At 40.2% G+C, this 14,495-nt stretch overlaps 1 protein-coding gene across 1 annotated transcript in view; it reads right to left on the bottom strand.

Annotated features, from left to right (window-relative positions):
- The window catches only part of cdh13 (cadherin 13, H-cadherin (heart)), a 397,592-nt gene that overhangs the window by 61,776 nt on the left and 321,321 nt on the right, over positions 1-14,495 (bottom strand). The window contains exons 11-12 of the mRNA XM_080504779.1: positions 7,720-7,953; positions 3,418-3,636 (exon numbers count right to left, since the gene is read on the bottom strand). Coding sequence (XP_080360905.1) covers positions 3,418-3,636; positions 7,720-7,953 — 453 coding nt within the window. The remainder of the gene's footprint in view (positions 1-3,417; positions 3,637-7,719; positions 7,954-14,495) is intronic.

The following is a 14,495-nucleotide window of genomic DNA, read 5'->3' as shown; positions in this document are numbered from 1 at the left end:
GTGTTTTCTAATTAGCAATGAACAATTTGCACAATATTTTATGCACATGTTGCTTGAATTACTGTTGCATTAACGTGTATGAGATATCATTGGCATTTAGTGCCTTCAGCTTTCTGCGTTTTGCCATTAGATTAGAACAAAATCATGTCAACAGACCAGTTGTGATGATGGATGTTCATATTGAATTATTCTGTTTTTGGAATAAACGTTTCAGGGAAATTCATCTTAGTCACATGTTTCAATAAGGTTTAATCTCTTAGAATTGGGTGGGCTGTGGAACATTTTATGATTTTTAAATGAGCCTGAGAATGGATGGTCCATTTCACTGGTGTCAAATGTAGAACCGGCCTGCAAGAGGCTCCAAGCCGATCCACAAAACCCCCAAGCAAAGAATACATTGAGTTTTTTACACATTTCTAAAGAGCAGAGTCAACATAATGCAACACTCAAGCTGAGATACCGTGATGCTGCCATGAAAGGAAACCAACTAACATTGTTGGCATTATAAAGCCATTAAAATTGGCTTTGTGTTGAGATTAGTCATTTAGAAAATGTTCAGACTTGGAAAATGATTACAGTAATTTCTGGACTATAAGCTGCACACACATACACACACTTCAAACCCTGCAGCTTTTAACAACAACGTAGCGACTTTATGGATTTTCTTTCGTTTTTTATTATTTTACTTTGCAACATACACACAGACAATGACAAAGACATCACTGTAAGATGCCAACTGTGTGTGTGTGTGTGTGTAAACATTATTGGGAGGGGAGAAAAGTCTTCCATGGGATAGAACTTTACCTCAGCTTTAAAATGAGGCATTTTTTTCATGTTGCTATGTCGACTAGTAAGCAAGCTATGAATGTTTTGGTGGATTTTCTAGTCTGGGATCCATATGTTTAGCACGGGTGACCTCCCAAGATGGCGGCGCTGTAGGCACATTGCATCAACAGGCACTGATAGGCAGTGCGGCATCTCGTGTTTATATCTGTCGTACCATACATGGGTGACGCATTCAGGTGCATCAAGTAACTCTGAACTATCTTTTTTGCTTTTTAAATTTGGTGGGTGCGGCTGACATACAGGGGCACTCAATCGTCCGGAAATTATCTTAGTTTGGGCAACAAAAAAAAGAAAAACTTGAAAGTTGTAACTCAAAGGATATCTATTTTACCGGCCCGGCCCACTCAAGATGAAATCGAGTTGCATTTACATCATTATTATGTTAAGAACATTTCTTATCGATATGTCTTGAAAATACAATCCGGCCACGGATGAAGAAACATGCAACACAAGGACACGTTGAAACAGCAGTACTAGCCATGTTGTGCTGCCTACCCGCGAGCCGGGTGAGCACAGAAACAGAACAAAAGTGAGGAGTTTAATCGCTAAACCTATATTCCGCCATTTCCTCTCCCTATCGTTCCCTTCTGGCTCTGTTCATTTCTCCTCTCTTCATCTCTCTCCTGTGGGGTCAGAGTTCAGCTTGGAGATAAGGGAATTGAAACGGGATCCTCTCTGCCTCACTGTCAGACTATCTGACTATACACTGCAAGTGTGATCAGTCCCCTCTATCTGTCCCACAGCACAGGTCTCTGTGATGAGCTCAAGCAGGAGTCATCTCTCTCGGCACCTGTTGTGTGTGTGTGTGTGTGTGTGTGTGTGTGTGTGTGTGTGTGTGTGTGGGGAGGTGTCCTACATCTGAATCTGTGGAAACCTCCACTGCCCAGCTGTAATACGGTCTCAGTTTCCCATTGGTCAGCCACACACAAACACATGCACACTGTCCTTGTTTCATAATCCCCTGCTTTTTTTTGTGTGTGTGTCTTTTTCTGACTATGCAAACACGCCTCAGTCCAAACGAATGGACAATGTTTCAACGGCACAGGAACAGTCAGCCCCCCAAAAAGTCTGTTACGTTGGAGCAGCCATTTGGCTAATGAATGCCACCGTCTATCAAGGCACTATTTACAGTATCGTAATGAATGCTACTGTCGTTCGGGAGAAAAAGGACATCTCCAGAGAGGACTCTGCTAATGTCATCTTGGTATGTCAACCAATTATCGTGCTTTCTTGTTGAGACTTGTGCCACTGCTGCCATAGAAACCAGAAAGTTTTGCCAAAATGAAAAATTAATCGTGAAGTCACTTATCCAGCGGGGATCATTTTGAGAAGTCCTCGTCTGCAAATGCTGACACGGCATAACCCTCGTCAAAGCCTTGCAATAAAACTCCAAGTGATCAGTCAACTAGTAACATGTCAAGCTTTGCATCACGACTGTGTAACAGATGTTTAAGAGGTTAAAACAGAATCATCATAGGTGCAGTCCTCGCCCATGCTGCTCAGAAATGACAGAGAAATGATATGCATCGATAGACAGATTGATCCACACCCTGGGGGAGATCAGTGGGTCATTCCAGAGGTTGAAAATATGAGAAAAGAAGAAAATGACAAGGAGAGATTCTGCCTGTAAGCACAAGGATTATGGGGTGAGTGTGGCTGATTGCAAAAAGAAAGAAAAAAAAGCACAATAAGTGGTACTGTGAAGCATGAAGCGGGCGGGGGAGAGAACGAGGGCTGAAGGACGAGAGACTGAATATACAAAGTGGGATTGAAGGGAGAGAAGAGATGTTGAGATCAGTTAAAAAAAAAAAAAAACACAACAAAAAGCGGACAGAAGGCTGGAAGACGCAGGAAAAAACATGTCTTGTAATTTTCTCTGATGATCTTCAGTGAATCATTTGACAGTCAAACACAAATTAGCAGAACAAAGATGAAATAATTACGACCGCACGGTCTTTTAGGGCCCGAGAGAAGAAACTCTTGTTCTTGCACTTTTGCGTCAATCCATCACATCTTCTCTCCCTCTTTTCCACTCGCATTTCTCATCCTCTCCTTCCCTCTCCCTCCTGCTGCACGCAGCCTACGGCTCTACAGCGAGCCAGACGATAAACTACAGAGAACAAGCCCGGGCAGGGCGAGCGGGATCTGAGCGCCTCGGAGTTGCAAATGATTTTTCTCCTCACCGAACCGGCTGTTGGACGTACTTTGTTGCGTATTTGGGGGGCTGAATTATTCATGCCGCCTCTAATGGTTTAAATGAGTTATTCAGAGAAAATGCAAGTTTGACTTCCCGGGGAGAGCCCAAGGCAAATCGGCAAAAAAATAAATAAAAAAAAAGACAAGCAGATAGATGCAAAAGACATACCTGAATGAAAGAATTGAGTATTGGCAAGTCATGCATTCGTTTTTGAATGAAATCATTTATCTGTATTGATTTGTCAGAGGAATATAAATTGGAAGTAAAAAAAAAAGAAAAAATCAATCCACATATGAACATCACCTTGTTTTTTTCGATCATTCTATGTGTGTGTGTGTGTGTGCTTGTGCGCGCATTTGTGTGACGCTACTCACAGAGTAGGACGAGCAGGAGCGTCGCCAGCAGCACCAGAAGGCTGCTGCGGTGAGAGCGGGCGGAGCTGCAGTGCATCTTGTTCTTCTTACAGATGCACACCTGAACTTTGACCTCCGTGTTATTGGACAAGGGGGGCACGCCTGAGTCGGTGATCAGCAGTGGGAGCTGGTAGTTGGCTTTCTTCAGACTGTGCAGGAGCATGATCTGGGAGTGCGTGGCTGCGGGACACATGGATTGGGGAGAAAGAAAAAAAATGCAAATATTCCACATCAGGGGCGCCATATTACTGCGAGGCAAACCTGATTATGTGCTTTATAGCTCAAAACCTGCACACTTGAAATAACTGGCTGCGAAGGCACAACTACAAATAAAAAAATAAAAAAATAAATGAAAAAAAATTGGCACTACTTAAGTTTCATGAGACTGTTGCAGTTTATTGCATCACACTTAAAAATTCCTTAAGAGACACAAACGCAAATACAAGTGCCAGAGCCAGGCAGGAATGTGTCACAATATGCAAAGTTTCATATTTTATTTGTCTGCAAGGGCTGTTACCTTCAGGTTGGGTAACTTTGAGCTCATTGTCCAACTTTTTGATGCCAAAGTGCAACAATGAAGTGTAATATATATGTAATAGATAAAAATTAATTCCAGTCAATGGGTTTAATTTAATTATGCATGAGCACAGCGTGATAGTGTGATCATTTGACTATTGGCTCACTGGTCATGCTGCTTACATTCAGACACACCATTTTAGACAAACAGTGTTTTAATCATTGAAAGATGTGCCCTCTTTTTTTTTTTTTTTTACAACAGAGGCAAGTTCCTTAAATAAAAACATTAAAATACTAACATACCGATCAAACTTAAGCAAACAGCAAAACTGGAGGAACCAACATGAGTATGATTGAATACCATTAATTCAAATACTCTGCTAATGATATCAGCATCTTATCACTCACCACATTTATTATTACTCTCGATCTTGGTACTGCAAAAGGTGATTTCAAAGTCTTATTCATCATCCTTTTATTGAAGTGGCAGTGTAGTGGCTTGTCAGAAGTCCCAGAAAGTGGCCTTTCTGTATTGAATTGTTCTCCGTGTTTTTGTGAGCATTTCGGGTTGATTAGAGCCGTTCAGACTTGCCGTTAAGATGCGCTTCCGGTGATCCGATCACACGTGGCGAGTGTGAACACACACCAAAGCGCTTTCACAGCACTTTCCAAGGTGGTTAAGGACACACGTGACCACAAAGGCTTTGTCGTGTGAACAGCATGTGTCTCGAATGCGTCCCAAGACATTGGCATCGCAGGGAAATCCGCCATACGGAAACATCACCTGTGCACGCCGTGTTTCTATTTAGGAGGCTGCACCTCTCAAGCAGCTGGCTGAATTTTGACCAGTGTTTGGATTAAAGATATGGAAAAGAGCAAGCGTTTGGTTCATCTTTTTGAAATATCTATGCAGAAACGGTTTAAAATCAAGCAGTGTCTACAGCTGTGTGCAACAGTTTCCAGCACAAATCAGTGGGCTGCAAATCATTCAAATACCGGATTTATTTCACGCATGTTGCCCTTAAACCTTTCACAATAAACGGTAAGTTCAGTGCCAAAGAAAATGCCAATGAATTGCCAACATGTTCTTTTAAAACTTAAGTCTTTGTACGTACTGGCCTCCAGACACTACACCGTGATCCCGATTCCCACTCTCTGCGAACTTTGATGAAACTTGCTGCAGGATAAACTACATGATTTTTAGCACTAGTGGCACGGATCATGTCTTACTAACCTTTAATCTAACCCAAGCCCCAAATATTTCATTTTAACACAAGTAATGTCTCATATCCTTCAGATTCTATCATTTGCCAGATTTATGTAGCCCATTTTAAGTTTTCCAAGATAATACTGAATTATAACTCTACGTTATAAGAATGGATTTATTGATTTATGTTTTCTGAGTATCTATCTTCAAGCCACTTCCTTGTATTTGACATTTTACTTGCAGTCAACACAATTTGCACAGACTTTTAATCATTATTGCTCCACCCATCCAAAAGATTATTACCTAATTAAATGTTGTCACATCTAAAGAGACGGTTAAATGTTATTGATATGTTAGTGGACTTCCTGCTAATAATGAATCATGGGTGGTCAGTTCCAGAAAAAACAGCGGCTCCCCCCTTGCTGATGTGTTTTTTTAAAGGTGAAATAAAAATTATTTTGAAAAGAATTCATTCCACATGTTTGAACGGGCTGAATTCCATTATATTTCACATATTCTATCCTCTGAAATATCAAAGTTTCCTTCATTTTCCAACTTTTCTTTTATATACCAAGTATGTTCGGACTCAGATTGAAATGCATTTCTAAAGTCTGGAGATGGTCTTAGTGCCATCTATACATGTTAACCAAGCGATGGGCTGTAAAACTGATCCAGAGTGTACCGCGTCCACCGTTAGCTGCGATAAGCTGCAGTTATATGCAACAGTGCTGCACATTTATTATTTACTGTGCTGTGTGAATTTCAAATACTTACTCTAAACTGAATCAGAGGTGACAACTGCAACAATAAACTTCAATATGCAAAAAGCCCCATTATTCTATATATTATCTCCAAACACCACCAGTGCCTTCAGGAAATAAATAAATGAAGTGAACCAAGAATCAAGCAGTCGACGTCGTATCGTTTTATATGCAGGGGAGAAATAAATGGAATTATAGAGACAATGTAGACATGGTCCAACGTTTTGCTTCTTTGCACATTTCTCAGTCAGTCACATTTCTAACTAATTGTTTTGGTGTAGCGCTGGGGTCAATTTATTCCTCTCATCATTCTGTGGTACCGGTTGTTATTAGCTGTAGCTCGTAGCAGCAGTCACAGTGCAGTGACTCCGTGGTTGTGACGATTCTGACACTGTTGGAACGTAATGTAAAACTATCTGTGGTGGCACGACTCTCGCTACACAAATTAAGATCACAATCGCAAGGTGTGTTTCACCCTAATTTGATTAAAGTGGGATCAATGATGTGTTTCTTGCCAATTGTATTGAGGTAGAACTTAGCTGTTGTGTATGAAAGATTTGTAGCTCATTTAAATTCAGGATCTCACTGTCCTGGCTCGACACGCATAAAGCTGAGGCAAGCACAGTGCCAGTATATTTCACTGGGAGTGGGAGCGGTTTCATCTGGCCCTATCAGACTCTTCCAGCGGTGGTGATTGAGAAGTGTCTGTACCTCCCTCTCCTGCTGTCAGTCACAGCTAATACCTCTGGGCAGGTTTTAGCTCTGGTCTGTCACTCAAACACACACAGACAGCGCTGTCGGCCATGAAACCTTGATTCAATGTCTTGGTTATCTGACTGTCCTTCTCTCCACTTTCCACATTGTATGTTTTTTTTTCTCTCTCTTATTTCTCATCCAAATCCTGTAATTTTTCAGAACTGCCGCAATTGATAAAAGACCCCACTGTGCATTCTGCATGGGATCACATCAAAACTGTCTACAGAAGACTTGACCCTCAAATATTCTTGGTGTGAAACTGATTTGAGTGTTTTGACAGTTCTCTTCTCACCCCTCAAACACTTTCTAGTCTTTGTTTACTTTTATTCTTTAAGTCTCTTGGGTGTTTTCTGCCAATTCTGAGAGAACGGGCTTAAAGCTCATGGTGTTAAGGACACATAGACTGTTGTGTGTTCTTTGTTTGGAGTCCCCTAGTTGCTGATGGTAAAATCATTAGTTACCTCAAGGTTTACATAATTTCCAGTCTGGACAGGAAGTGAATTACATGTGCTGTGGAGAGAATATTTTTGTGTGTGTGCTTTCATCTCCCTCCGTCGTCTTCAAAAGTATATTAAAATGCAATGTCTGTAAGTACTCGTGTTTATAAGGTGTTTATTTTGATGTTTTGAGTGCATTATTTGTAAAGTACGATCAAAATGTTAGGTTTATTTACATACTCAACTTAGGTTAGCTTATTGATACACATCTGCCTGCTTTAATTCTCAATGAATGAGAGGTTATTATTATTTTGTGCATTTATGGAGGGCATTTATCTTTTGTGCAACAATATATCTTTCTTATTTAAAGTACCCAAAATATTTAATTACACATTGGGTGTATACAGTACAGTATGCTATACTGTATGCTATGACATGTAGACTTTGTGAGGTTGCTTTTCAGAGAATGCAATGAAAATGTCAATCTCTCAATGTATGGAAAGAGTCATTGATTTCTCTGAAGGGAGAAACCATTTCTCTATTATTTTGTGCAACCTTTCATGGTATTTCAAGATGAAATACTCACAGTTAACCGTGGTAACCTTCCATGTTTTGTCGAGGCCGGGCTGTTTTCCCAATTCTATCTTAAAGGGTGCAGCATTCGGCGGCAGGTCTTTGTCCCATCCCCCGACGATGGCGACGTTCATGTCGTGGGCATCCTCGCATACACGCGCCACCGACGGCACCACGTAGGGGGCATTGTCATTGTAGTCCTCCAGGTAAATGATCAACGTGCCGGTGCCTGAGGCTGGAGGGGTTCCTGGAAACAGACACACAGGATTTACACAATTAAGACAGGGAACATAAGAGGCTGTGGCCCGATACAGGCCTCAATCATAATAAGTGTGTGGAGAATGTGAGCTGCAATGCTCCGGACAGATACAGATGCTGCAGTAAAACAAGATTTATTCCTGATTACTTCCAAGGAAATCCACCTTTCGGTGTTCTTCAGCTAAATTTGAAGAGCGAATCAAGACCCTGTGCTTTTAAAGAAAAACCAAGACGCCACAAAAATTAATAAGATCCATGCTGCTCGGCTGACCTAATTTACCACAAACAATTCAAAACTGTGTGTCACATCCGTGCCTCGAGAGCATGAATCACAGAGTCGTGTATAGCAAAAGAGCATTTTGACTTGGCATTTGGCCGACTTCTATGTTTGGATGAGATTACACCTTATTGAAGGATGCCGGGTTAAAAAGCAGCTTGGCTCGTCTCTATTATGGCTCTCTGTTTCACTGCGATTAGAGGTTATTAAAAAACCCACATGGCATCCAATAACAGCTCTCGAGGTCAGTCAGCAATTAACACCTAAAGACAAGATCTGTAATTGGAAAATGGGTCTTCTCCACCTTTTCAAGGTAAAAAAAAAAAGTATTTGCAGACAATTTAGGGCAGACGGGGGAGAAAAACAAGTTTAGATTTATGTGCAATAAATGTCAAGTGATGCTGGGATGAAATTCAGTCTGGGTTTTTTTTACAGTGCTGTTAAAGAAAACTGCACACACGAAGGAAGGAACGCTGCCTCCCGTGAAATGCTGATTAGGTGAAACTTCCCTTTTTGAAATAAACATAAAGGATCAAAGAAATATGGTGGGATAGCTTGTATGTGAAAACAGAACAACGAGATAAATCATCCTCAGGCTCATAATTTGCTCAGTTAGAAATCATTTGAATTATTGGTTTCTCCTTTCAATTTTCATGGGTTTGTTTTGGGCAAAAGAGACAACATGCTGTATTGCCCTTGGCCATTAATGTTATCTCGTAACACAATGCAAAGTGAATAAACAGAATAAAAATCTGCATTTAGTCCGACCACCGTTTGCACTGAAAAAATTAATTGAATTGTGCAGACAGTTGAAAACATATTTCATACTGAAGCACATTTCGTCTTTCGATGTAGACTTGCTCTGAATCTTTTCTCTCTTTATGAAAAACCAATGATGTAATGAAGTTGAGCGCTGGAAGCCAAACCATCAAAACCTAATCGGTCCACCTTTAGATAATACCGCACTTAATTCAAAGTGCTTTGTGATTGGCATTATCAATAACATGTTTGTCAACACTGGCATGTCATGATCAAACATCTGATGGTCTTGATCTTTATTGTTGTTGACTGGAATCACATGAGGAAGAGCATCCTGTGTGAAAACTAGCCGAGTACCGTACAAGTTGCAAAGACGTGCTATATTGACCCCTGCAAATGTCTGATGGTCCCATAATTTCAGATATGACTAAAACCTGTGCAAAGTACCATATGTCAGTGTGTGCATTTGCGTGAACATTTATTTTATAACTTTAATAAATGTTTGTATGAAAATCTATTTCTGTCCATCGCTTTTGAAGGGCATTTTGCTGTCAGAAATGTGTGAAACAAACATTCAGTGAAGCTTGTGGATCCAGATGTACCTTCAAAAACCTCAAGTTGTTTTGAACAATCGCCTCCTCGTTTTTAGAGAAAGACAGCGGGAGACAAATGATGGCTTTCCTGTTTCCAGGCAGTTGTCACAGCAGATGAAGCATGTGTATTAATGACTTTTGCTTTACTTCACGCTGCTTCATTGTCAGGAAATACTGTGGCACCTAGCCACCAATACCTCCACCTGTGCTTTATTCTGGACAATAAAAAAAAACAAAAACAAATCTGCTGTGCAAAAGTTTGGCGGGTTGAGAAACGCTGTATTCTACCATCTGCAGACAAATAAAACAATTAGTGCTCGGCAAGTTTGGGGCAGATTTTTTGTCATTTGTCGGATTGGTAAACATTCGAACCTCTAAAAACAAGAGGTTTCATTGGGGAGAGTTAAAGTCACTGTTGTTTACCTCGCATCCATCTATGTGTAGTTGAATTGTGGTATATATTTTTTTTAGCTGCAATTAGGGATGTCATGATTCAATTGGCAGTTTCAGATCGGGGCCGATTCTGAATCTGATAAATGGAGCTGATGAGCACAGGGAAATGGTCATGAAGCAACAAGCTTTTGGATGCACTGTATGTCCCAGACACAAGTTCGTGATAACATAAAAGCTCATTTAATTCAATAAGTGGCCACAATTATTTTCACTACAGATAACCAGAGCTCTGACGTTTGTCACTGCTGAGCCTCACCGGATTGATTCGGACATTTTTCAGTTAAATCAAGCTGTGTTGTATGGATGCCACTTTCTCTGGTTATGCACAGCAGAGCATGTCAAAAAAAGGCTGCCCAGGCTGACCTTTGACCCCCCCACTATGATAATAAATGCTTAGGAATAAAGCAAGAGCATGTAGTATTTGACCATAAAACCAATCAGTTAACCAGGAGCAGTGAGCTGCACCTGAGGAGTTGGCGGGGGTCAAAGGTCAACCTGTCAGCAGTGGGATTCAAACCTGTAAATCTCCATCCCAAGTCTGCCTCTATTGTTTTCTCATCTGTGGTGACTTATAGTTTATAATGTAATTTTTTGTACACATTTTTTGGGGCCAAGATCCAGCGAATACTCATTGAGATGCAATAATAAATGCTGTACTATATATTTAGAAACCATTTATGAGAAAGAATTAAATACAAAATCTTTGGATGAGTTTTTCGTCTCCTCGACTTTGCATTCAGAGCCAAGGGCAGGTGTCAGATTAGCATAATGCGTTTTATTTAAATGTCATACACATATAGTAGCCTGTGGGTGTAAACATGAACCGCACAAGACCTATCCCGCTTTCTGCAAGTTCTCTGTTGATGCTCATGAAGAATAACTGCTTACATTGGAGGAGAGGAAAAAACAAAAGAAGCTAAACAACAGAAAATGTCAAAAACACCTGAAAAATATCTCAAAACCTCCATTCAACCCATAAACAGAACATCTTAACCAGAGGCAACATGAACACTGCTAAACACTTCTGGCAAGGAAAAAGGAGGCAAATTTCCGAATGATAAATGTTTCCTCATTTGTGCAAATGCATGACTGTACTGTATGTCAACTCCAGTGAAACCCTGAAAGCGCGTGTAGGTGCTGAATGTCTCGGATACTGGCAGACTTCCAAATTCATACTGTGTGTCTGCACTGCAGGAGGACAAGCACATTCCACCATGTGTCTTGTTATGTACAGCAGAAATGACAATAAAGTTCACTTTAACACTTTGTAGGTGTAGTTCTCGGGTTAATTCCATGTACAATATCACTATATATATATATATATATATATATATATATATATATAAAAAAAAAGCTGAAGAGTGCATTACCCTAAAATTGTAAATTGTGTCCCAAAGATTTTTAATACTCACAAAGACTGCACTCGGGTCATTTACACACCCGGCATGTTCTCACCGCACAACTGCTAAATTAGTGATCACAACAGTAATTAAATATGCTTTGACCTTCCAACAGAAATAGAAGTTTAATAATTGGAAAATGAAGATGTGACGGATGGATGGCGGCGGCAAGACCGACTTCTAATTCATCGAGGCTGCGTAAGGTCCCTGTATGGCAGGCTGCAGAGAAATCATATCTTGAACTACTGAGAGTGTTTAGGAGATAATAATCACGATCTACTTCACTAACCTCAAAACTTTAATTTCATTGCGGGCTGTAAAAAACTAAATCAGCACATTGTGACCGTGAGCGATAGGGGAGGAATCAAATATAATGGTCGTCAGTTTGGCATTTCTGCCGTTTAATAAACGTGAAATTACTGCGATTTCATCTCTCATACCCTGTATGCAATGAAACAAAAACCAGCAAACAGCCCCTTATATACTGTAGATAACTATGGCCGTGACAATATCGGCAGCAGATCAACGGCGAAGAGAAATTACTTCAGCAAATGCAGACGGAATTGTGCTCAAAAAGCAAATCAAAGACAGTAACTCTTCAGGCGATACCTCAGATAATCTATTATCACAAGAGAAGTGAGAGAGTCGGGGCTCAGATCCCCCCCCCCCAGTGGGGAAAGGATGCAAATTCCAACCCATTTCTAGTAAGAGGAGGGTTCCTGTGTGCTTGACTAACTTTAAATGAAGCTGTTTGTCTTCTAAAATGAATCCTCCTCACACCTAATCACTCGATTTCTCTGCTCCCACTCCTCATTATCGGCGTTGCATCACAGTAGTGTCATTGGTCGGCGCCGCTCCGGCATGAAATGGAGCTTGTCTGCTGGCCTCGGCTTCACACCGCTTTGTCACCAAAGTTCGGATTTAACACGTTGCAAGTTTTCTGAAGGAGACAGGTAATTTATGGATCTTCGCAGCAACACAGTGTACATCCCGCCCCTGCGCGTTAGGGGCAACAAAGAACGTCAAGTGTAAAGTGGGTGATATTCAATAGGGAGGGATTTGCTGTGGCGGTGGGAGGAGATGAGTTTTTTCGGGGTGAAGAAGCCTCTGAGCGTAAAAGTCCGTCCTCCAATTGTGTCCTTGCACAATGGTAAGACAGAGTTCTCGTGTAATTAAGAGGTTTCAATCTACACGCAGACGCAGCTGGAAAAAAATTAATTCTGAGACCAATAAAAAGAAAAAATAAAAGAAAAAGGAAATACAGCGCAGACAAGCAACGTCAATTTAAAGCGAGATTAAAATGAGGACAGGAGTGGAGTGCGCATTGCCTCTCGGGGGCTGTGTATAATCCTGAGAGCTGTGTGTGTGTGTGTCATTTAAAAGTCTTTCCCTCTAAGTATTGCTCTTTAAAGTGACTTACTGAATTATTTTGTTGTTTTTAGCAAATGCTGTTTTGCTAATCCTGCAGACTGTCAGTCTTTATGGCGTCCTCGGTGGAGAATGAAACAACAGACAAAGCAGATAACTGGTGTGCACGGGAGTTTAGCAGTTGTTTCAGGTCTGTTAACTTACATTCCATCACCAGCTACTGCCCCCTTAATATGCAGAGCTGCAAGCCGATTAATATATTATCACTCAGCTCTCTAGTTGTTGTGATCAAAGATTGAGTCGTTTACTTTGCATCCGTTTAGTTATCAGTGGATATTTTATTTAGCAGGCAACAGATTTAATGGAAAATATTTAATTAAACCACTCTGAGTTTCTTTCTTTCTTTCTTTCTTTCTTCATGGAAATAACAAAAAAAAAAAAAGCTATATGATATTAAAGGCCCCTCAGTCAACAAACCTGCTCTAAACCTTTGCTCAAGTCAATATTTTCCATATATCTGAACTATTATTCACAATTACACTCCCATTTCATTTAAATCTGAAGCAATGCCTCCTGAACGCTCCCGTGCCTCATGAATTCTACACCAGGAGTGTCAAACATAAGACCTGTGGGCCAAAACCTGCAATATAGGCTCTAATCCAGCCTGCCAAAACGACCAATTCAATTCAATTCAATGCAATTCAATTGAACTTTATTTATATAGCACTACCTCAACACAGTCCTTTCTAGATGTTTTATACAGAGAGAAACTTAACAGGACACCAAACCAAACTGGGAAAATTCTAAAGAAATGTACTTTTTAACAACTTTTCTAAATATGGCAGAAACAACACTGAGAACAAAGCTGAGATATCACTGACGCTGCCATGAAAGATATGTGCCTCATTGCTGGCCAACAAGAATTTATATAGACAACCATAATGGAAGAGCAAAAGAACAAATACTGTTGGTCATTTCACTGTATTCATCAGAAGGTTTCATAATTTTAATTTAATTACATTTTAATATTGAGCTTGTGTTAATTTTCAGCAGTAATTGTTTGGTTTTGTGAAAATATAGTGTTTTCATCATATATGCTCTGCATCACAACAAAGAAAAACTTTGAAGTTTTTATTAAAACATTTTTATGGCACTATTTTAGTGATTCGGTCCACTCAAGATGAAATTGGGCTGCATGTGGCCTCTGAAATCAAAAGTGTTTGACACCCATGTTCGATACCAGTCAATGTAAAACCTGAAGAACCATAACCTCAACAAAAAATAAAGAAATAATATCCAACTCAAAAAGAACAATTGAAAACCATATGATCCATCCTCTGGAAAAGTTCATCAAATCCTTCAACCAATTTAGATCACGTTAGGCTAACATGTTAGAAAGTTTGACAAGATTTAACAATAACTTTGCTGCACTGTTCTCAATTCTACAGAGTTGGTGTTTATTAAGAGCAGGACATGCCTACTTGTTTTCATTACAGTCCCATTTCTCCTCAATCCTGGTTGTTGCTTTGCATCAGGTAACTTCCCCTCAGCATGTTTTAAGAAGTTTAAGATTCGTAAAATCCATGTAATCCCGTCACCCCTGAGGCTCCATGGCTTTAGCAACTTAGCGAGAGGGTAAAATGGCATAATTGTAGAAATGGAAATCCCTGCACATTTTGCT

This window comes from Blennius ocellaris (genome assembly GCF_963422515.1).
Source record: "Blennius ocellaris genome assembly, chromosome: 11".
Taxonomy (NCBI): domain Eukaryota; kingdom Metazoa; phylum Chordata; class Actinopteri; order Blenniiformes; family Blenniidae; genus Blennius; species Blennius ocellaris.
Note: the sequence above shows the minus strand (reverse complement) of the source record. Positions and strands in the feature narration are given on the sequence as shown.